Source organism: Coturnix japonica, chromosome 1 (assembly GCF_001577835.2).
Source record: "Coturnix japonica isolate 7356 chromosome 1, Coturnix japonica 2.1, whole genome shotgun sequence".
Lineage (NCBI taxonomy): Eukaryota > Metazoa > Chordata > Aves > Galliformes > Phasianidae > Coturnix > Coturnix japonica.
Window position 1 is genome coordinate 12628432 of NC_029516.1, and position 25483 is coordinate 12653914.

Below are 25483 nucleotides of genomic sequence, written 5' to 3' on the forward strand. Positions count from 1 at the left end.
GGGGAGTCACTTATTACTACAGTCACTCTAAAATCTCACAACCTCTTCAACTCATCTTTAAAAATTCTTAAGAAAATTCACAAGCATTAAGAACTGTAAAACACTGCTCTAGTCTGCAATCTGGAAGTGCTTCTATGATGTAACAAATATGTGGCCCAAGATAACTCTTCTGAATTCTGTTGCATTAGGAATATCCTTAAATCTTGACAAGCTTCACTTTCTCAGCTTTTGAATGAATGATGGTATTCCCTAAACACAAAAGAAATAAAGACTAAGGGATGATTAAAAAGATCCCCATGAATGACACTACAAATCATAAATGATTACCCACAGGTCTACCTCTGTGATCCTATTGCAAAAAGACCACGCTTGGTAGAAAACCATGAAATTTCCATCTCATTTCCTTCATTTCTGAATTTCTGGCAGGCAGCAGCTAGACCTTGTGGAGGGAAGGTCAAGGAAACTTGCTTCAGCTTAGAATGACAGAATCATTCAAGTTAGGAAAGACCTTCAGGACCCTCTGGCCCTTTATCCCAGTTCTACAGTGCCTCAGGACCACGGTGTGAAGTGGATGCCCTGTAGCATCAGAGCACCCAGATCCTGCAGGGAGTGCAGCAAGCAAAGCTGTGCCCTTTGGGCACCCAGGTTGGAGCCAGGGCAGCTCCAGCCAGGTCAGCCAGAGCCCATGGGCCCCAGGGCAACAGCCCTCTGAGAAAGGAACAAGCTGGAGAGACAACAAGTGGCACCAGAATGCCATTTACAAATGGTACCTGGGCTGTTCTTATTAATGATGAACTCTTCTTCATTATTATTACTAACAATCATCTTACTATTTACCTTTTTCTATTTTCCAGCATTTTCCTGTTCCTCCTACAACCCTGAATGCAAGCTGCAGAAACACTGGCTTATTCCTGCCTTGTGCACACTACAGTCGTGCTCCAGCACTGTTCTAGCCTCTGAGCACTGCTGGATTAGCAGTAATGATGCTAGAGAGACACAGGAAGAAAGAGCTGAGAGGTATTTCCAGGTAACGGAGTCACAATATTCTTCCATACTCCAGCTAGGGAATGATTAAAACAGCAGAGACAAAACAAAAGCAATTCCAGATCTCTTTCAGCTGAGCATTCTGATCACGCTTTTTAAAGCAATAGCTGAGGAATGCTCTGAACCACTGCAGTACATCTCAGGAAAAGAAGGATGCAAAGAAGAGAACAAGCTGCTGGGGCAGGGTTTATGATGATGAGTCAAGCAAATCGATAGTGAATTAGATACCAGAAGAGCTGGGTCTACATGCAGGCAGGTGTGACAACAGATGTTCCAGGCCATTGTCTTGCAGAGGCCACTGCTACTAATCATACTAATGACAGCGTGTACATCACCACTAATCCCAGCACCTAAAATTTAAGGGATGCTGAGTAAAATGCTGAAGAATCAGGTAAGTGCAACAAAGGTTACTCCAGGTCTGGAAAGCAATCATTACAAGCAGTACAGTCCCTGAACTAAGCTCACCTATGTAAAGTAAATACCTGTAGCAATTAAGACAATGAAATGGACAAACTCAGTGAATAACTGGAAGTTTCTGAGGATGATGAACCATAACACATGGATACATGATGAATTCGTCTCATGTATTCTGAGACTGAAGTATTTTCCAGTATTTCTTCCTAAAAGATAAGGAGGTGAAATCTGACAGACTGAGCAGACAGGTGAACAGAAGATACAACCCTACCTCGAAAAAGAATTATATTCATGAAGAAATTGTTCTTTGAGTAAATCAGACCAGCTGAGTAGTTTATAGAATCCTACATGAAAATGATAATCCACTAACAGGGTAGGAAAACTCTTTCTTCGTTAACTGATGTCAGCTCACTATGAACTCTGACAGTTATCAGACTGATTTTATTCTCTAAAAAGCCACGTGCAAAGCCAGGCACTTAAGACTACATTTTGAAGGACAATTTTATTGATCTCCAATTCAGACTGCTAGTGATTTGTTACGTTAGGATTACAGTACCTTCAAGCAGTATATACTTTATTTTCCCCACCGGTAAACAGAACCACAGCATTACCTCCTCACAGAGCTGCAAGAATTCTGTAATTTATGACTAGATCTAATGACATATTAAGTGCCAAATAATTAATAAACCATTGCAATAGTTTTAAACAACTCAATCTACCTTCTTAATCATCCATAAATGTTTGGGATGTTCCTAATAAAGGGAAAAATGACTGGTGCAAACGCGTAGTTATTTTGTTCCCTTTTGGCTTTTATTGACTGACAGAATGCCATCTGTTGCCAAAACAGACGATATTGCTTACAGCTTCACTCAGATGCTGAAACAGATATGGAATTGTTGTCTGAAAGTGGGAAACAGGTTTATAGTCAATAGCATTAATGCTCTGAAGAGCTTTCTGAATTTCTTTTAATTACTTTAAGAAACATGCTCTTGTATAAATATCTTCTGTTTGACATTCACAATGAAAGGTCGTTATTGAAGCAAGAATATTTTTTTAATAGTAAATGAAGCCCTTACATGTTAACTAAAATAGCCCATACCACATCTGTGAGAGTAACCAAAACATCTGCAATCTCCATTTTCAGATTAAATGGAATAACTGTCCGCAATGTTCATCATACGTACAGGAATGGTGGGTTCAGATTTAAAGGAAGATGAGATTTATTCCAGCGCAAGGTAAATTCTGTGGCTAGGCAGACGGTGCTGCCTTTGAAATTGTACTTAAGGGTATATATTTACAGCAGAAAACATGAGCTATTATTTTAACATGAGTTTATGCTCGGTCTCATTGGTGAATGGTTTGCATGAGATTATTAACTGCTTTCAGGCAATCTAAAATCATGACCCTTCTATGCTAGACACTGCATATAAAAAGAAAAGATATTTACACAGCAATCAGATAAAACTTTGTGAAAAGAAAAAGGAAGACTGATTATCTCAAGTTCAGAGACACAGAACTGAGGCTGACGAGATGAAGCTGTTACAACAGCCTGTGTACAAGCAAGAACCAAACCCAGATCTCCTAAGTCACCAATCTAGTGGCTGAATCACAACACATCTTTTCTGTAGATAAGAATTACTAGTTTATTAAGGGATAAAACAATGATCCAGTTTTGCACTCCTTTACTTTTTTGCAACTCTGCTGCTACCATCACAGTGACGGGAGAACGAGGTGCAAGCCTGTTTGTGTCGCAGTACATGATGCAAGACTCCCACAAAACAGTGATTTTTGCAGCTGGAATTTTCTTCTGTCTTATAAAGCAGCACACATAGTCAAAATACAGAAAGAGCTCCAACAGCAGCTGCTGTTGAAGATAAATGACTAGAAGCAGCACGTTTTCATGAACACCGGCCAAGTCAATATTAAGAACTCTACAGAAATTCTGTGGCTGATTAAAAGCATCAGCTTTAAGGGCTGATATCGTGAAGGCAGACGGACCTTGAAGACAGCAAAGTGCCCCAATCCCGCACTTGCTACACGCATGTCAGAAAAGCCAAAATTTGAGGGAACAGCAGAAGAGTAAATGGGTTCATTTTTCCTTTTCAAATATACCTATACGTACAGACATCACCTTCATGTATGTGTGCACAGATATAAATACATATTAAAAGGACACAAACAATATTCAATAAACATCTTATTTTCCTCCCTTAGGAAATGTAGGGGCCTAAATGATAAACCTGAGGAGAACAGATGGGGTTTTTTGATCATGAGCTACACATTGGTACTTAATTTTGAACACCAACAGCTCAGGTAACTGCTCTTCTGGTACTTACCATGGTTTATCCCTCGAAACTTTTGAAGGAAAGACTGTGTGCTGTTTGCTACTGGAGGTAAGTAGATTGTCTTTGGGCGTTTTGAATGGCTTTGAGTTGCTGCTGACAGGGTTATGGCCGCTGATGCAGGATTTCGGTTTCATCTGTACTAGGGATGTCCTGGAATTGCAAGCTGGAGAAGCTGGAGAAGGGGAAGGTTTGCACATTGAACCGTGTCTTCGTTCTGTAATGGAAAAAATAATAAACTTTTGAGCATTTCATTGGCTAAAATAAAAAAAATAAATAAAGGTCAGGGAAGAGGAAATTTTTCCTCTCTCTTCTAGCTGAAAATGGTGGTTGTCACAGGGAGCGGCATGGTCTACAGTGGGCATGGGTTGATGCTTTGACTACATGATCTTAGCAGTCTTTCCAACCTTAATGATTCAGCGATCCCAAACAGCACAGTAACAGACCAAGAACTTTGCCAACACACAGCAAAGTGTCCTGATCTAAAGCCTCCCACGCTGAAAGTGGTGCGGCTGGGTGCTGCTCTCTGGGCCTGCCCAGCATCACCCTGTCAGCCAGGTTCGGCCTAAGGCAGCAAAGGCAACCTGCTGCTTCAAGGACAAGTGTTATATCCACATCACAAACTGCATGTTCCCTGGTTTGATATTTTATGGAGAACTAAGAAAAATTTTCCCACAGCGAATCAAAACGTGGCAATTTGTGGCATCTCCATGGGTAAAAACATGCTGGGAGGATAGGGATTCATCCATGATTCATTTGCAATAGGTGAACACCTCAAGAACAAAGAGAAATGCTTAAAATACGTATGAAGAATATTTTCACCTGTTCTTTTTACATCTCCAGTGACTAAATAAAGGTGCTCTCCATTAAAAACCAGGCACTTCCATACCTCCATATCCAAACTTCAACTACAACTGCAGAAATCCACTCAAGATTCTCCCGTAATTGAAGAGCCAAACTTTCTTACTCATTTTCCATGCAAAAAGCAGCTCCTCTGACCCCCAAATGCTGGTTTTCACCCTGCCACAGACCTCAGCACACAGACTCTACCTCCAGACGTCCTTTGCAGGATGCAATTAATATACGCTCATTTCACCACTCATTTGTGTAACGCCCACGGAAGCTATGCATCTGCCTCTGAAATGTGGAGTTTCATTCACAGAATGTTTGTTTAGTTAAATAATAGCTATTGTTTTAACAATTACCAGCTTTCCCAGCAGCTACTTCATCAATTGAAACTAGCTTAATAAAAATGTGTGATTTTACCATTGATTACTTGGTTAAGCAGCAACTGCTGCTTAACCGAAAAAAACAAGCTACGTATAGAGTACATGGAACAAACATGCTTGTCATATACAAATCATGCAAATTCGGGATTAACCTGACCGACTGTCCTCTGGTAAACCATATGTCTGACACTGCCCCTAAAGATATATTTGGAAGTGGAAGTGGAAGAACTCTACTGTGTTATTAAAATTAATCTTCCGGAAACACAGACATTCAAGATACGGGCCACCTAAAATTATATTTTAGTCATCAAAGTATCACATGCCATAGCACGGTACTTTTTAAGAGTCGCCTTACACTGGGTTTTTGGTCAAACTAAATGCTCTGAGTTTCTTCCAGTACAACCTTTTCAATTCATTAATTCCCCAGAGCAAAACTGTGCGTTGACTTTGGCATCTTTTTCCAATGTAACATAGAAAACTATAGGAAAAGCACAGCAGTAGCATGGCATTACAATAACACGTATCCTCCTCTTTAAAATAAGTGTTTACCTAGAAGATAGGGAAGGAAAAGATCACAAGATTATTCATTTATCTTTATGTTTCAGATCAGTTTTGTAAGACCGCTGCAGTTGGCATTTCCTTTCATCTCCGAACTGCCCAATACACAGCTGCAGAAAGTCCTGCACACTTCTGACACTTCTCTGAGCACCACCAGAGTTACTCAGCTTCTCCTGAATCCTCCTAAGTGCAGAATGGAAATTGTGACCACTACAAAGTTATACAGAAGGAGGAATGTGAACAGCTGGTGCTGTACGGTCCTCGATGGCATCAGTCACTGCTGCAGCAGGGAAAATCGACGTGTTTGCTCCCGTGAGGTAACATCACTGCAGCACTAGAGCTGATGGCAGCAGCACCTTCAAAGAGCAGGCCCAGCAGTGAGAGGCCAGACTGCCAAAGTGGGAAACCACACCAACAAAGCCACATTGCGGGGAGAGGGGCATAAATTGTAACTAAATATTGCTGTATTCCTCTGCACAAGCTATTGTGTTTGGCTCTTGTTTCTCTTTTTCCTTCTGTGAGTGCAGGGTGGCTGCGCTTCCCTATCAAAATAAACTTCCTGGTCACACCGCCTCCTTACAAAACTCTACTGATTTGCCTATTAACATTTTACTTGTTATGTTATTGGTATGCTGTCATCCACCCTATGTAATAAATGTGAATATAAGACATTTACAGATCAGACAGCCATTACAAAATGAGATATTCCCATGCTGGTAAGAACCTGGACACCCCTTTGCAGTTGATGCACAAGGCAAACGACACACAGTGGGGCAGCTGAGCTCACGCACTCACAGCTGTGGCCATTGCTGTCCCTGCTTGCACGAGCAAACAGCACAGTCACCAGACAGACACAAACCCAAAGCAGGCTGAAAGCTTTTTCCCCACAGAAAGTGTGAGACAAGTGGAAATCCAGTTACCACTCACAAAATAACAGCCTAACCTTCACTGCCACTCCCACTGCTTCAGAAGCATGCAATGCTACGAATGTGCACTCATTTAAAACATGAGAGAACTTTCTGAATAGATGCTCACTGCACAAAAATAACAACGCATTTTCTGTTTTTCTTCCCCAAATAGCTGTTGCTGTCAAATCCAAGAACAGAGAGGGCGCGATCAAAGTTCCAGTCCTCTGCCCTGCCATAATCCTCCTGCAACCTCTCAGCTGTCCCAGCGCAGCCCCTGTGGCAACTGACGAGCAACATGTGACTGCTGCTGTCAAACAGTTAATGTATTAATGACATGAATCTCAGAGAGAAGTTTAGCACACTCACACTGAATTAGCTGTGCTTCCTAAGGAATCTATTTCAGATCAATGTTTTTGTTTCATTCTGTTTCGGAGTAAAGAAGCTCTGTGCTACATACTGTCCTAACGCACATTTCAAGCATTGGTAGCATTGCATACGATCTTAAACTTTTCCAGGAGATTCTCCATGTCCTATGGAAACATGGATACCGTCCAACTTTCTCAGCCAAATCTGAACTGTTGTTGCTAGATGTGAAGTCCTGATGTTGTCGGAGACTTAACAGTCCCCCATTCTCCAGGGCTTCTCTCCCTCATTCTCCCTTTCTCTTCCTCCCCCCCCCCGTGTCACACAAGATGCAGCCCCCTACCTGTCCCCAACCTCAGCTGCAGCTGCCCAAGTCCTCTAGGTCTGGCTCTGAATCTTTACTTCACAGGATCCTCTGTGACTGGCCACGGGGGAATACTAGCAGCTGTTTTGCAGGAAACGCCACATCTCCTTCTAATCACACGCGAAAAAGCAAAGCAACAGAAAAGCAACATGATCTCCAGACCCAGGAGCAGTGTGTGGGAAAAGGGGTAAAAACACATTCTGAAGTAGAAAGAATTTTCTCTAGTTTTCACCTCGACTCTCACATCAGATCAAATGCCTGCTCAGCTCACAGCAAGCCTTAAATGCAACACCTGAGCACTAAACACACTGCCAGTACTACATGCCAACCAGGTGCTGATAGGTGGACTGCAGTCGTTTTGCACTCAGAAAAGACGTTTACACAATACTGAAACCACAGACCTCTCTTGCTGGGACTACACACCAGCATCACTTGCAGTATATCCCATCTGCATCCCTTCTTACCCCACCTACTCTACTCAAAATTCACCCAATCGAGGGAACAGCTTTAGCTCAAAGTTAGCGTCCCCTCCAGTGGCAGACTTAGAAGGCTGCACAGGAAGGAGTCACGGGACAGCTGGGCCGCAGAGGAAGACGTGCCTTTGGTCTTTCAGTACAGTTTGCAGGTAGTTTGAACAAAAAACCCCTCTCATGTTGTTGGAAGAGACGTGCCAGAACTCTGTCAGCAACAGTCATTGTGAAACACAGCCCTTGCTGAGCACGGCCCTGCTTCCCACGCGCTGCAGGCCTGGAGCAAAGCTGGGCCACGAGGAACTTGCTGAGCGGCGTGAGGGACTGCGGCTCAGGCCCACGTTTGGAAAACACAGGCAAGACACAACTGCTAAAACCCAGACACATGAGAATGTTATTTGTTGTTAATACACAGAAACACTGTAACATCATTCCTTTCAAACTTACCATCACCACAACACTCACATTTATGGCCCTTTTATTTAAAACAGCATAAACTGACCAGCCCTCCCATGCATGATACAAACACCACTTATTGTTCCCGCATACAATATTTAAGCAGACATTAATGCAATTTAGTATCTCATCCACCGTTTCACAACAGAGCCCAGCATTGTTATGAGCCCGTTACTTATGGTAACGCCATCCAACACCTATGCACCAATTACAGGTTTTCTATTTACAGTATATCCCGAGGTGTTTTGTTACACCGTGCGGAGTTGAGCAACGCATACTTACAACTTCAGCAAACAGTGAAGGGAAACCTTCCACCTGGTACTTATCCCAGTTCAAAGTTTAAAAACGCGCTCGGCATTAATTCCAATCAAACCAAAGCAGGAAGAAAACGGCACATGCCTGAGAAGCGCAGAGAGGCAGCGCGCAGCACGCACGGCCAGCCGCCCGCCTGCAGAAATGTGTCATCCCGCAGCAACTGGCAGCTGCTTCGTAGCAAGAGTTCATAAACACCTTGTAAGCACTTTCGTTTTGCAACCGCGGTCTAAAAAAAACAAAAACACAACAAAAAACAAACCCAACAACCGAACAAAAGGCAGGACGTGCAGCTGGCTAAAAATAAACACAGGCTCGGTGCAAACCAACTGCAGCATAACGCCGTGAGAGTGAAGGACAACTTTACCAGCTTTATGGGCAGAGCGCTGCCCCGAGTGTGGCTGAACCAGTGAGGAAATTGTGCCCACGAGGCGCTCCTCCTCCCCGCAGCGCGCTGCGAAGGAAACAGCACAGCCAGTTTCATTTTGATACTTCTTGTAAACTGACAAAGGAAACGCACCGCCAGCTCAACCCTGGAGCCAACACGCTGCGCAGGGCGCAGCTCAGCAATCGCAGCTTCAATCCAGGTCAAATGACATAAGCGGGAAATTATCAAGTGCTAAAATAACCGCCCTTCTGCCCATGTTTATTTACGACAAACACGAGCTCCGCTCTCTGACACAAACCCACCGACACCGCTCTCCATTTCGCAAAGCCTACAAGCGCGAAGGGTCGGCAAACTTATGCAAAACATCCTGCGGGGAGAAGCAACGTAAACCGAGCCACTTACAGCAAGGAGCAGGCTGCCAACTTAATCTGATTCTACGACGGCTGTAAACACGCACTTTTGGAACGCGCGATGATTCACGCTGCCGCAGATGCCGTCAGAGGAGCAGGGCATTCCGCACGCGCTGCCGGCAGAGGATGACCTGCCCCGTCACATCACCGGCCCGCGCGCGCCGCCTGCTTTGACTCCAGGCACTTGCTGAGCGCTGTGTTTCAGGTCCTACCAGTCAGACACCAGCACAGGGCCGTGCCAAGAACAACACGCACTGAAAGCAACTGTGGCTGGGCTTTTGGGGGGGCTTTTTTTTTTTTTTTGTTTGGACTGTTGATAAAACTGAACGTTAAGCGCAGTTAAAGCGAAGTGTCAAATGGAAAGCAGCAAACCCACGGGTGCCTACTGAGAGGAGGACGCTCTGGTTTTGTTTGGCTTTGTTTTTTTCTTTCTTGGTTCAGGAAAGAGGGGGGTGTTTGTGTCTAATGGAGCAGGACAAGCCTGCTGCTTTCCTGAAACATCCTTCGTTTGTGGGATAACTTGATAAAAGCCGGGGTAATTATACGTGAGACAGCAGGAATAATCTCTGGAATACCACTAAATTACTCCTAAGTGGCCAAATCTCTCAAAAATGGCCAAATTCCATAAAAAACACTCAGTGCTTCCCAGAACGCTTATTTCTATTCAGTAGGAAGCGTAAAAAAAAGGAAGGGTCAAGCAGAGCTCCACCACAGCACAAAACTTCTTCCAATAGCGGATTAACCGCGCCAAATGTGAAGCGGAGCTGCTGGCTGCTTGCTTGCTCCTTCTGTGAGTGCTCTGAGACCTGCAGCACTGAAGCACCCCAGCGTAGCAGTCAGGAGAACGATGGCTGTCCAGCTGCCAACATCACACCTCACAATGCAGCAGCAGACCTGGATGTAACTCCTGTGACAAGGCCTACTTCTTCAGCTATGAAATGGGATAGCAACCATGCACGGTATTAACTTACTTAAGAAAGGAATTTTAGATCTAGGTAAGAAGCCATCACTTCTTATGAAGACACAATTCTGTATGTATTATTGGTATTTGCCCACTGTTGTGCTGTTAACACAGCAAAACCACCCAGTTGGCTATTGGAACTCACAGCTTTTCTCAGCTCAGCAAGACCAGAAATCCGTGGGCAAAAAAGACACAGCAAATGAATCACAGGTAAAAATTTTCTGTTTTTTCAAGTGATGCTCTCCCAAAGAAGGGTGAGGAGAGCTCTGCTGAGGAAATCTCCAGCTGCGCTAGAAGCAACGCTCTGATAGCCCAACATAAAACCTGTGAGACACTCTGAACTGCCTGGAGGGTGCAGGGTTAATGCCATCCTACACCCTGTGCTCATCCAGCAAGGACAGCCCTCACCTGCCTTCTGCATTGGTGTTCCATTACCTGCACTACCAGCCCTAACCTACTAAGTTCTCTGGCAGTCAAGCTAAGATACTTCCTTCAAGCAACAGCAGCGGTGCAGACAAGTAAGAATTCTGTGGATGATTTTGTGGCTGTTATGTGAAGAGAAATCCTTAATTAGAGTATTTGTTGAACATAACAAGATATTACATTCAGCACTGAAATAAAACACAAGGAGCAGCAGTCCAGTTTATCAGATACACTAATTTAAAAGCAACTCATCTATTCACTCCCCCAAGCGCAGGACTTAAATCATTTTGCTGCAGACACACTGCTGGAAGTAGTGGAAAATGAGGTACAACCAGCCCTCACACTTCTTACTGAGTAACAGTAGACACTGGGCCTGGGGCAGACCCTTTCCATCCAGGGCCATCTTATTTATTTACATGCATTTCTCAGGTAAAATATATCATTGCATCTCAATCTCCATCTTCAATGATATTTACAAAATAATTTACATATATTAGCATTTTAGGAACTCATTGGATATTTCCCCTTATCCATGATAGACTATTAGAGAAAAAGGGTACTTCTTCTATGTTTTACTTAATCTAAACAGAGAGAGAACAGCATTTCTTTTTAGAGCTAAAAGAATCTAAGGATGGACAACCAAAGTGGCTGGCAGGACTCCACAGTGAGCTCAGCACTAGATGTCATATTTTCTCCATACTCAGATCAAAACAAATGGGATGAATGGTACTCAGCTCCTCCTACAACGCTGAATGCAATCACAACGGCTTTTCAGGTAACTGAGCTAACGGTGTTAACCACATTACGGATACTACTAACAGTCAGAGTCAGATTTCAAGCAGTTAAAAATGACTGCTGTACAGATAAAAGAGTAAGGCAAACATTACAGCAAGATGGGCCGTGTTTAGGCAGCATACACATATTTTAGGACTCTGGCAAAAATATCCAACAACAACACTGTACTATACAACTCAGAGGAAACAACCTATCATCCTTAGGAGACATATGTTCATGATTGTTTCATATGCATAGAGTCATGCCAAAGCTTACTCAATAACTCAGCGTTCCTTAGAACAGTCACATACAGAAGTGGTAGCTCTGCTGAATTAGCTGAGAATAACAGCCTTGGATGTGATTTGCTACTTAAATGTTCTGGCTTTTGGAATCCCAAACCAGCATTTTCATGATACATATATATTTTCTCTCCATACTAACAACAAGCTGATCCATAAGCAGAAAAATAGTGAAAAGCATTTTTCTAAAAACCTGTGGCTTTGCTCCTCACATGTGCCCTACCTCAATTGCCCTGAGCTGCCCTGCCCCACAGCACCGCTGCCATCTCACCCCATATCCAGTGTCCTTTGTGTTCCCTCAGCCCCCGTGGGACAGTCTGTGCAATGCCTGGTCTAGAAGCACCCGTGCGACAACTGCCAAAGCACGAGTGCTGCTGCCACATGAAGCACTGTTCTCTGGGGGCACGTTAATGAAGCTGTCTCTTTGCAGTTGTTGATTTTCAAAGAATCACTGAAACTGTGCATCTTTAATGCCATACTGGTAGGGAGTTAAAAATTCTGAGGGAAAAAAAAAGTCTAATTGGATAAGCCTTGTTGCTATTACATTTATTTTTCAGGAAACTCAAGTTTACATTTTTACATGGTAATTTTACTTGTTTTTCTATGTTTGTCATTCCTCATGGATATTCCCCAGCCTCAAATGAATCCCCTTCAGATACTCTGACAGCTTTTGAAAATCAAGTTAACCAAACAGATCTGCCCAACTGGGGACTACAGGTTTGTTCTGAAATTTTAATGAGTTTGTATTTCAGTTTGATTCTGTATTACGCTGCCTCTATAGCAGGTTTGATAAGTGTCAGTGCACAGTATTTTCTCATTCCCAATGTCTCAGATAAATCCTTCATCTCTCAGGCAGATTATGTGCCGCAAACAACAAAACCTATTCTTTAGAACACTGCATGGATATCCATGTGCTATAACCCTGCATTCACAGCCTCCAAACGGAAGTCCAAAATAGTTTCTGGAGAGGTCACTTATTCGTGTTTCTCTCATTACATACGATTGCACTTACAAACACCCAAAACCTCAGCTTTCTACAGAAGAAAACTGTAAGAAAACAATACTACAGACATACCCGAACCACAGAGGGGCCTCTGGAAAGGCATTTTGGTATCTCCTTTTCCTGCAGAACCTCTTTAATTCTACTCTTATTTGCAAGTTAAGATCTAAAAAGGATGGCTTCAAATTCAAGTTGTATCATTTATGATGTACAGCAGTGTAAACTGATGAAATTCATCCCTAAGAGGACATAAAGAGATGTAAATCAGCTTAAGAGAATCCAAGTGAAACGTACTTTGTGCGTTTTTTCCACCTCTGAATGCGTGTCTAAACCACTCCTCATTGCAACTAGCTTCGTGTGTTACAAATGCCATGCTTTGGATAAATGATGTACCAACCTTCCCATCACCACCCTGAATGGAAGAGACTGATATGGGGGGGCTAAGTTGGCTTCATCCGTGCCAGGTGTAATGTCATGTCAGGTGGGAAGAATGAACAGTAAAACCCTTTGCCAAGAGAGGAAAGCAGCCTTTGGTCAGTCAAAAAACGATTACAAGGGGAGTAAGCTTGGGAGCCAACAGGAAGAAGAGAAAACATTTTAAAGGGCAGGATTGCAGTGTGTACAGATGAGTTATTTATAGAGTCAACACTCAGTTACCCGTGGTCAGATTATCTGTACCAGAGGTGCAGAAACAAACCAGCTCCAGTTGGACTCACTAGAGGAGAGTCACTAGTTAGGCTAACTACATGCAGCTCTGTGCAGACATTCCCGCACTTCTGTGTTGGTGCGTGTTTGGAAACGTTACGGAAACTTTTTCTCCAGTAAAAGACTGAAGTCCTTATTGATCTAAACAGAGGTAACTCTGGGTGCCTGCATGGCATTTCCAAAGGCAAGAACATTGGCAGAAACAGCAGAGACTCCAGATGAAGCCACTACCTCACACCCAGCTGAAGGCACCACCTAGCAGCATCAGCCTGTGCTCCCAGTCCTAAGAACTTTTACTACCAAAGGCACAGTGTCAAGGCAGAGCTGGCTGCGTGCAATCCTGCCAGCTTGCATCAGGGCTGTGGGAAGGTGGGGAGCGCGGTGCAGACGAGCACGGGACACTTGTGACAACACAGGAGCAGGCAGCAGCCAGCACAGCAAATGCTAACACAGCTGGGATGGCCTCTATGCAGAGGGATTGAGCTGTGAGATCACTTGGGATCGTGATTTACAGCCAGGTCATTTAAACCTGATATTCTCAATAATGGAGAAGTTAAAATACAAGTGCCTTCCTAACCGTAGGAAAAACAAAGCAACGGATGGTACCAATCCAGACTGAAGCTGTTTTCCTGGCCACAATGCCAAAAGTATAATTAATAGTGAAATAATATGGTAGACAAGGAATGAAACGGAAAAAACCCAGCAACGTGACCTCCTACCTGCCAATTGCTTCCTCTGAACCAGACAATCTGTGCTCATGCTACAGGACCAAATCCTCTCCCATCATCAGAAGACAAAAAAGTCCAAAGAGACCTTACAGTCTTTAGATACCTTTGAAAGTTGCCCCTCCTCACCAAAGTGATGATGCTACAGCTGAAGGAAACCCTACTACTTAAAGGTAACAAGAAGTATTTAAGTCGTGGGAATAGGAAGAGTTTAAAAATCTCTTTTTTTCCCTCCAACTATGGAAGCAACTGGACCAAAGAGACACAGAAAGGACAACACACAGAACACACAGAAGCATGAAAAATCTCAGCTATAATCAGTTGACTCCAGCCTGATTACAGAAGAGGAACTAAACTCTTTATTTGGCAAATTGATCACAGAGCAATTATTGCTGTGTCTGCCAAATGGCAGCTAGAGTACAGCAGGATTATTGCACTTAACCAGCAATGGCTAACACATGAACCAGAAGTATCCATGCCTGAGCAATCAACCTTGTCTCTAAATACTAAGGAAGAGATTTACTTAGATCTGAAGATGACAATGTATAGCACAGAGCTTCTGAAACAGTTTCATGTGGTAGCAAAAGACAGAGGGTCACAGAGTACACGACTACACAGAGAATAAGAGTTATCTACCCCTTCAGAACATCGCTGTAACACCTGGGAACCTGGAGTCCTACACCTAAAACATTACTACCTCTCCCTTCTTTCTCCCTAGTACCAAATGCCTTGACCCTCCAGGTTGTTTAAAGTCTGAAACATAAATAATTCAAGAAAAGCAACAGTTCAAAATCAAGGTTCAGTCTATTGTTACTCATCAGGGAATTCTGGAAGATTCAGTTGTTTCATCTCCTTAGATTTCAACACCTGAAAGCTGACAGTAGTGGAAGGTCCTTTACTGTTTTATCTTAGGACAATAAAACTTGTTATTAGGAGCTAATACATGTGTTTTGGATGGTATAGCATTCAGACAACAACAAAGGAAAATGTTTCCTGCGTTATTTGCAGGTCTTACATACCGTGTTTTTTTGGAAGTATTCACTAATGATGAGAGCACCACAAGCACTAGAAAGGGATGGACTCAACTACTGATAAACAACTGGGAGCAACAGACTTGGCTAAATGTTTAGTGACACATATCAGCAGAAGGCTTAAAAGTTTTCACCTCTTATTTACTGTAAGAAGGGAAAGGCCAACGCTTCCCACCTCCCTGCTGCCAAACGCCACTGAAATAGGAAGGACCAGAAATGCATAAGCCTACAGTGTTAAACCACTGCACTGAAAAGTCTCAACTGCTGCGAGGTTTAAGGAAATACACCAAAGGTATTTCCTCTTCATGTGGGCTCCCATCACAGCAAACTTCAGCCAGTAGCTTCCAGGTAAACCAGCTGTTTATCTGTCAAGCACATACATACACAAGCTGCACTCAATTAAATTTTCTGCTGTTACTGCTCCCCCCACCACAAGATAAGAGTTCTAGCCAGGAACACAATTAGCAGCATGTGAAAGGCTTTCAGAGAACGTCCTAGGAAGCACACGTTGAAGGACAGTTACATGTTATGGCCTGAAAATCCTGGGAAGAAGAACGGAGGCTGGCACTGGGCTTCATGCGTGCTGCCAGTCGTACTGCAATCAAGAGAAGCAACTTCTGCACCTGCTCTACCTCTTCTTAAAAACACTCTGGTTCATCCATCCTGAACTCCCACTGGCACAACTGAAGGCCATTCTCCCTTGTCCTATAGCTGCTACCTGTACGCAGAGGCTGTCCCCCACCTCACCACAATATCCTTTCAGGCAGTTGTAGAGTGATAATGCTTCCCCCGAGCCTCCTCTTCTCCAGACTGAACCGTCCCAGTTCCCTCAGCCCCTCCACACAAGTCCTGTGCTCCAGACCCTTTACAGGTTCATCGTGCTACAGTCCAATACTGATCAGAGACCTCAGAACATTTCTGGCTCTACAGAAAAAGCTCATTTGGCAGCCACTGACTTCTACAGCGGTGAACAGATGCCACCTCCATTGGCTGGCACTGGTCTCAGGTGAGCCAGGAGGATCCTGTCTTCTAATGAAAAAACCCACACAAGTGTCACTTAGACTTGATGCTCATCACAGAATGGCCTGGGTTGGAACGGATCTCAAGGGTCATGAATATCCAACCGCCCCACCACAGGCAGGGCCACCAACCTCCACATTTAATGCTAGACCAAGATGCCCAGGGCCCCATCCAACCTGGCCTTGAACAGCTCCAGGGATGGGGCATCCACAGCCTCTCTGGGCAGTTATAACCACTTAGAAATAATGTAACAGAGATAGAAAACTTCTTTCTCCTACTAAACGTATTACAGCACATAGCGCAAGGCTGCAACCGATGACAGTGAGTAACGGAGTCCATCCTACAGCACAGGAGAGCAGGAGTGGTAATGCCAACACTAAGCCACGCACAGCCCTGACAGCCCGCAGATAACCCTTGTTCTTCCAAGAACTCCACGTCGAGGGAAATCACAAATATTTAGAGAAGAACTGAGTACCACAGAAACATTCACTTTCTTTTAATTTAACTTACACAATTCAAATCACATCAAAGCGCTGATAGCAAGCGCTCAGTAATTCTCCTGCTCTTTATTTAAAAAGCTCTATGGAATCTATATAAAGGAGCCCACTGTGAAGCTGACAGCTGCCTGCTCAGGAATCAGCAATTTCCCAACCGTGTTTAAACTGCTTTGGTGCTGTCACGCCATCATTCAATTAAAGGTATGAGTGATGTTATTTCTGAGCCACCACCTATGGCCAGCACCACCAGCACAGTGTGCGCTGCGCCGTGCCACACGGAGACACGTGAAATAAACGTGACAGTGCAAAACTGAGGGTGTAGCAATACATACTATGGAACAGGCTGAAATCCCGGTAACCCCTCTGCACGCGGCTCTGGCGGAGGTTTCTCTGTCTCTCTGGACCCCAATGAGGGGCAGCGACACGGCCTGCGCTGGAGCTCGGCATCAGCGCTCAGACTGCGGAGCACCATAGCAAACGCGAACATCGCAGAGCATGTGAGATTCCAAGTCCGCAGGCAGCACGAGCGATGGTGATTTGCACAGCGCTCCGCCGATACGGTTGGAAGGGAAAAAAAAGGGAGAAATCACGGCACGGATCAGGCCGGGGCCAAAGTCCCGGCGGCGGCACTGCCCGATTTGGGCACGGGGCCGCACAGCCGCCCCGCCCCGCCCCGCCCCGCCCCGCCCCGCCCCGCCCCGCCCCGCCCCGCCCCGCTCCGCTCCGGGAGCCGCCCGCAGGTCGCACGTTGCGCAGCCCCCCGGGCTCCGCTGCGGGCCCGCCCGGCGCCGGGAGCGCCCCCTGCCGGAGCGGCCGGCGCGGCAGCAGCCCGGGGCAGCGCTGTAAACAGGCGGCCCGGCGCATGCTCCATGCCCGAGGCCTGCGCCGCGTTCTGCGGCCTCCGCGCTCCCTGACAGCCGGGAAGGTCCCGCACGGCCAACAGCCCGCAACAGGCGCAGGAAGAGCCAAGGTTTCCTGTTCTAATGCACAGCTGTCAACTGTGCGGAATTGCAGCATATCCCGAGCTGCACGGGACCCCCGGCGCTCAGTGTGCACAACTACTTGTGGCATAGAAACTGCGCTCATAAAGCCAGCCCAAACTTCCATCGCATAATGCCAGCATGGGACCTCAGCTTAACAGATCTGTTCTCACAGCTGTGGGCAACGTGAAACGCACCAACAAACCTCAACTCGTAAGGCACTTAGGGCTGTCTTACCACTGAGCGTGTGTATGTTCGCACACATGTGGAGCTCTGTTCCCTCCTGTTCAGCTCAGATGTGCTCACCCTCCCACCTCTGCAGGGTCCCGAGTGGCAGCGAGGGCACAGCCCCCATTTACCCACAGCTCTCGTACTCACAGAACCCTCTGCTGGAGACGCTGGTTACGAGGCAGAGGCCGGGCAGATGGAAGCAGCGCTCCCAGAGATGGGCTCAGCGCTGCACTGCGGCTCCTGGCACAGCTCCAGTGGAGCCAAAGACAGAAATGGATACGAGAGATCCTGAGCCACTGGGCCCGAAATGGAGCCAATGTGTCTTTGAAGGAGCACAACCTGTGGTGATGGTGCTTTTTTCCCTCCCTCTCATGTAATTTCAGTGTGGGGATCATAGTAAAAACAAGCAGACAAAACCCAAACCCCACAACGAACTGCGTGTGGGGCATGAGCTGACCTGAGCACAATAACACTACATGCTTCTGGGACGTCTGAATGGGAAGCATTCACTATGGGTACACATCCCTCGCATAAGAGAGGATTACAGTAGCCAAAGATTAATGAGACAAAGTTGCGTTTGTCCCTGTTCAGAAAGAGCATCACACCAACACCACCTGCAGCACCTATTTGTTTTTGATGCTGCACAACAAAAGAATATTCCTTTGGAGTTTTCAATAGAAGGACACATTTTAAAAACAAGAACCCTTCTGAGCACACGGACACTGCCAGGTCTGCACTGCATTACGGCACTGAGAATTTAGAATCTGTTGGGAGTTACGTGTGCTTCTTGCTGAAGTTCCGTGGGCCTAAAATAGTGGCAGAATTAATTCTATTTCCTCATAGTGCTAGGTAGGTCAACATGCAGGCTCTTTTTTTTTTCCACCTAGAAATAAGGCTACAGTCTCAGCAATCCAGCACTGGCAGAAACAACAGAGCTGACTTCAGGCAAAAAAATAAACCCAACACAGAATTGAAATACCAGCTCATATATTTGAGCCTCAGCTGTATTAACTGTTTCAAGGAAATTTTCTGTAATGACGTGTTAATCTCACTCTGAAGCCCAGTTTGAAATGTTTCAGGGCCATGGATATTTCTGCGCTGGTGGAGGGAAGAGGAGTTCAGAGCAGTGTAGGTCAGAACGTTTGGGAAAGCCAGAATTCTGCTGATATTATCCACAGAGATCATCTCAGGTGAATCCATAAAGCTCCAGCTCATCATGTGCTCAGACTCCTGGAAAAAACTGTCACCAGGTATCTTATCTAACCCATATTTAGCAGGGAACAGGTTTCTATGGATTCCCAGCATTCCGACTCGACAACTCCACCAGATCCAAACTTACTGACCAAATCAAGCACCTCATCCATTTTAGAAACGCGCTCCACCAAAGCCATGTTTGCAGCCTATAAAACACTCCTGATACGTCACAGATCCTCATAAACAAATCAAACAACTGTTACTGTACAGAGAAAAAGTACAAATCCTCCACTAGCAAGTGTTGCTTGACAGACATTCAGTTCTGTTTATGTTATCTTACAGGTCAGGCTGATGCCTCAGCAGTCCCTGATTTTCAGAGCTGCTCCTCCAGAAAGGCCTGGAATTCTGGAGGAATTCAAGGGGTACTTTAAAAATAGCTTTGAGTGCTTTAACAGCAAAAGAAAAGGCAGCCTACTATCTCTGCTTTCCTAAGAAAGTTCCTTTTTACTGTGTTTCTCCTTCTTGGCCATAGTCCAGAGAGGGTCTTTAGAGATAAGTCTCTTTTATTAAAAACAAAACACTGTAACAATAAAATTAAGAGCATTTTTTCCCCATTTTGAGCTGAACAAGGATTTCTTGCAGTAAAACTTCCAACCTAAATTGTCTAAGCAAGCTGAAATAACAAAAGATGATCACATTGTCTTCCCAAAACATAGCTACGCTTAACACTGTACAATCACATACAAACCAGACCTTGCTCTCAGTTACTTACAAATGATCATCTCAACACTTGGGCACCTCATGAGTGCCACGGAGCTCAGCAGTACCTCTCTGGGTGTCAGAGCACTGGAACAGGTTGTCCAGAGAAGTTGTGGAGTCTCCTTCTATGGAGATGTTCAAGACCTGTCTGGACACCTCCCTGTGCAACCTACTGTAAGGAACCTGTTTTAGCAGGAGGTTGGACTCAATGATCTCCTGAGGTCCCTTCCTGTGATTCTTTGATTCAGCGATCTTTGTTGCTTCACCTGTGCAATGCTACATAATATTCGTGAGCAACCCAAAGCTGCATTTCTTTTCTTTGTAGGGATTCTAGAATTCCAGGTAATATTGGGATCTCTTACTGACTTAATTGGAACTACTAGTAAAGGTTTTGTTTCAGACAGCCTCTCAGTATTGCATTAGAACTAGCAATTTAGTTACTGTTTGGTTGGACTTGATGATCTCTGGAGGTCCCTTCCAACCCCTACGATTCTGTGAATTTAATGTATATTCACACCATTATTTTCATGTACAGATGTACACATTTTGACAGTACTGCAAAAATATATTTTAAGTTGCAAAGAAGTTGACTCAAACCATCAAACTGGTATTTAATTGCTTGTGGTGGATATGTGGAAAATAGACCATTTATCTAAATACAGAGAAGCATACATGTACTTCTTTTATTTACACAAGTACAATCACAAACTGTCTTACAGGTCACCTGCACACACGGCAGGAATGCAGGTAATATTCATACATTCCTTTACTCCTGAATTACACTTCATTTTTTTCACAGAATCACAGAATTGTAGGGGTTGGAAGGGACCTCTAGAGATCATCGAGTCCAAACTCCCTGCCAAAGCAGGCTCCCTACACCAGGTTTCCATTGCTTTTAGGCTGCTTGTACCACTATCAGCCTTCCAGATGTATTTTTCCACTCACAGAATGGATAATAGAAAATTCTAAGACTAAAAAAAATAGTAAAAATGTTTTAAACGTAGAAAGTTCCTTACCTATTTTGTTCTCATCTCCAGCCTTTGAGAAACTGTAACAGCAGTGCAGTCTTACTAAATGCTAACACACAGCTGATAAACAGTCAAAGCCATCCTTAGTTAAGTTCACAAAGTATTTGCAGAGACTCCTATTCAATCTGCTACCTCTTCCTTTCTGAATGCAGTGCTGCAGAAGGCAATGCTCTGTATGTGCAGTCTGGCAAACCTCACCACTTTTTGTTTTGTTCTAATTCTCATTTTCTCTGAATTACAACTTTTACTTTAATCCTATTCAATCAAAGGATGCAGAACTTTAGTTGTGAAATCATCCCCTGTTATTTTTATGTGTTTTTTGATAATATTAACAGGCTGACTCCATACATTAAAGTCTTCTTCCCTTTGGGGCTCTGAATTCCTGCTAGAGATGAGCATGAAATTCGGGGGGAAATACCACACTGCCACTAATACCTGGATGTCATCAATCTGTACATGCCAACTAACACAAAAATAATCACATCTGAATTGGTATTGCCCAGAAAAACACCACTTCTAGGTTAATGTGAACAGCAGATCTTTCATCTTCAAGGTAAGGTGCCCTTTCCAAAAGTTACTCTCTTATAATCGTAGTTTAAACATGACTGGCCAAGCTGATTTAATAATTGTTGCTGCTGCTTCCACTGAACCATGCACTCTCTCCCTTTTTCTTTGCACTGCCTCTGCTATTCACCAGCCTTGCTCACTAAAGCAGCTGAAAACTAACAAACAAAAGGAGGAAAGGCGTGAAGCCACCAAAAAAAAACCCCAAAACAAAACAAAACAAAACAGAAAGCCAAAACAAACAAAAAAGCCCAATATGAGCACCCACAGTTTTCTCCTATTTTTTATAGTGAGTTGAATAGTCTCCCTAAAGGTGAGATGAACTGCAGAAGCACTGTGGGCAAGAAAGATGGTGATGTGAGCAGGGACAGACAGGTGGTATGAGCAGAGTGGGTGCTGTCCCTCCTCACAGCGTGCCACAGGATGATCTGATCCCCATCAGGTGCCCAGCAAGCCACAGCCTGGCCCAGTCACAGCCATGCTGATGTCACCAACAGAGAAAGCATCCTGGCCAGATGATGAAGTTTGACAGTCTGGTTTCTACCTGATACTCTGCACCACACTGCTGGCTGCAGCTCACCCTGCACTCTTCGTCACAGCTTCATCCAGTAAAGAGGATGTGATAAATGTGGTAAGAACGGGTACCTCTTCATACAGCTTTTTCAGAAACACAATCGGGAGTCTGAAAAGAACTGGACACAAAAGGAGACAAGCTCTTTGTTCCCTACCTATATACATCAATAAGAAACGGCCTTCTTCATTTCCAAGAACGACACTCTGGAACAAATGATTGCTGCAGAGCTTTGTACATCAGACCTGCTTCATGGGCGACTTGGTGTGCCTGGGGACAGCCACCAACAGCTACTGGCTACAGCTCTTCTGCACTCAAAGTGCCTTGCCCGACTTGTGACTCAGTGCTGTCACGCTCTTAGTACCTTGTTTGTGACACTCAGCTACTTCATGACTAAAAAATCCAGCCCTGCCACTGGAAATTCTCCCAAATCTAAACTGACTAATTAAACTGCGTGAAAATTCATTTGTACCACAGGAACATCAGTTATTTTATTTCTTGCAACCCTATATGAGTATTCTTCATGTTAAGGAAGGCCAGATCACTAAGGCAACAGAAATCGGGATGCCTTCAGTAGCTTTGAAATAAGATGGAAAGCACCCAAAGTGACAAAAGTGAACTGCTGTAGTACTGGGAGAACTTTCCTGTGGATAGATAATGTACATAAATAAAATCACTAGCAGACATTGCTGCAGCTAATCCTTTAGTTTAGATTTACACTGAGTAAAACAAAACATATTTTAATGTAACCAAGTGGGTTACATTCTAAAATTGTTTGGTCATTCTGGTCATCTGTACAATGTGCTGTTTCTAGGAATGCAGGATATTTTTATTAGGCAGCTGCAGACATTGCTGGAAGTTAATGACATTAAGTTCCAAGAAAAATAACCCCGGGAAAATTACACTTCTGCATATGCCTCCAAACGTCTCCCCAACACATGAATGGAATATCTGTTTGAATGGCAGAAGTCAAAGAGTTTTGATGCTCAATTAAAGGAAATAGTGATTAAATTGTAAGGTATCTTTTCATTCTATTCAAAACTGCTTTTGCTGTAGTGCCTGCAGCCTGGTCCCATTTACCAGCAGACACTGCTGCAGTGACATAGTACTAAATAACCTTAAAAAAGAAATGAACGCTGAGCAACAGCTCTAAAAGAATCACCTCCCTACAGAGAACACCTCAGAAGTCAGGGCTGAGCAGTGGGGCAGCTCAGGGTTTGCATGGCCCCACACAGCCCGTCAGGCCCCCACCAGCACACATTTGCTCAACCAAAATACATGATGCTTCAAAGTTCCCTGAAGAATCCCACCTTTCAGTGACGTAAGCCAGAAACATAACACATGCTGCAGTTTCAGGGTGTTGCTACAGCACCACCCGGCATGAAGCTGAGCAGGATCCAGCCCCTGGGCAGGATAGGAGCAGAGCTGGCTTAGTGCTGCAGCCATTCGGCTTTGTCAGTGCTTAGGAAACCTACATGAAGTTCTTGGCAGAACGCTTTTAGACTCAGATCCCAAAGCCATTTCTCCCAAACCAAACCTCAGTGACCGGAGGCATCCCAAGGGAGCCAGCTGTGCCTGCAGTGTAACCATGGTCCTCCTTCAGCCTGGAGGGCATTAGATCAGGGATGGCAATTATTTAAGACAAAACAGACCTTTTCCAAAGTACCAGGTAATTGGAACACTGTAAAGAGCAGCTGGTGACTGATCAGTGCGGTGCAGCTGAAATTGAGCTTTATGAAAAATCATATGACAAAAATGAGAACAGCAAAGCTTAACAGGTATGACCAGCATTAGGCATAGCTGCTGCTGTCTCATCCGCTGAAACGCACTGTGTAAATGCGTTAACGTGCATTATGTGAAATGCACTAAGAATTGTGGCATAACAAAAGAAGGAAAAGACAAAAAGAAACAGGCCCAGGCAGGGAGAAATCCTGCCTTAAAAACCCAGCTCGAACTGCAATACAAATGCCAGGAGTGAGCAGCTTCCTCTGCGAGTGAAGCAAGGCTGCAAGCTCTTCCTCTGCCACAACTCCGTGCTTCCTTCTGTGCATGATGCTGGCAGCAGCACCATCATCGACACTACCAGCAGCAGAGGCACATGTGCATTAAACACACAGTACTGGAATGACACGCAGACCAGCTTTAGAGAACACACATCTGAATGAGACATTCAGCTTTTTGCTGCCTGGATTGCTGACTAGGATTATTTGTGATGGAATACCCTATAACTTATACTGCATGACTCAATGAATGTGAGCTTTTCTTTTTTTGCGTGAGCAGAAGTTGAACAGCATTTTGCAGAACGCAACATTAATGCTCTAAAATTTACCATTAAAAAAAAAGGAAAAGCTACCTTTGCATCTCACATAACTCCATAAATATGCTTTACAAAATGGAGTTAAGCAATGCTTTGCTATGGAGCAATTCCCTTTACAGACACAGAATGCCCAAGTCAGACCTTCAGTTAGCTGAGCGCTAATACAGACATGTAAGAAAGTATCATATGATTACGTTAATTAATCTAAAAGGAGGCTACAGTGCATTTTCAAGCAGATTTTCTCATAAACTGGAAAGGAAAATGAAAGAAGATATGTAGTGCTGGACTCCTCAAAGTAACATTGGGGAAGACTGGAGTGAAATATATTTGGTATTTGCTGAAGCCGAGAAGGAAAAATCAAAAGAAAGGCGTGATATGATGAAGCAGCAGAAATGACAGTTTTGTTTGGTCATCAACAGGCAAAAGTGTCACCTGTTTTACTTGCTTCTCAACTGATATTGTGCAATTCTGACTACAGAGATGTAGCTGCTGAATTCATATCCTTTTGTCATTAAACACGACTTCCCAATAGATATTCTAACTTCCCTTTAAGACTAAATAAAATACTTGCGTTGCGTTCTCTCTTTTGTGATGTATGAGCCTAGAAAAAATGAAATCAAATCAATCTAATCCTACATTAAATGTCAAACTTTAAGAAACAAAAGAAGATGTAAGGCAATTCTACTAAAGTGACACTAAACTAAGATTCAGCTTAACAACTGGAAAGATTTGATTTGTAAAATGGAAATATGGAAGCAAACTCCAGGAGCTGAACTGAAAACGAAGAGGCATACATTACTCAGTGAAGAGCTGATGGCTGCAGCAAAGTCTTGCATTCAGCAAGCTAAATGAGTTCAGTGTGGAGTGGAATTATTTATTTGTATAGCTCTCGTGAATCAATTATGCTTTATTCTCAAGTTATCTGTTATTTGAACTTCATTTTATCTGATTGATACAAATCTAGCTAAAACTGCCACATTCAGACTGCGAGTTCAAAACACAAACATAAAACATGTTGTATGCTTCAACACTGCTTCTGGTGTAAATGCTGGTAACAACTCTGTTGTTTCTTCACATACAACTGCACCATGTGATAAGCAACCTGAAATAAAAGAGTCCTAGTACATGGACTACTGAGTAACTTGA

The 25483-nt window shown here is 44.1% G+C and overlaps 1 protein-coding gene across 6 annotated transcripts in view; it reads right to left on the reverse strand.

The window, feature by feature from the left end:
• Nucleotides 1–25483, reverse strand: part of ATXN7L1 (ataxin 7 like 1) — a 97732-nt gene that overhangs the window by 22412 nt on the left and 49837 nt on the right. For 3 of the 6 annotated variants that reach the window (XM_015848206.2, XM_015887115.2, XM_015887191.2), the window contains one exon: nt 3795–4017. In XM_015848206.2, coding sequence (XP_015703692.1) covers nt 3795–4017 — 223 coding nt within the window. Of the gene's footprint in view, nt 1–3794; nt 4018–8430; nt 8559–9250; nt 9370–17025; nt 17256–25483 lie in introns of those variants that run through there. The other 3 variants (XM_015848276.2, XM_015848357.2, XM_015848447.2) reach the window with 3 other exon arrangements.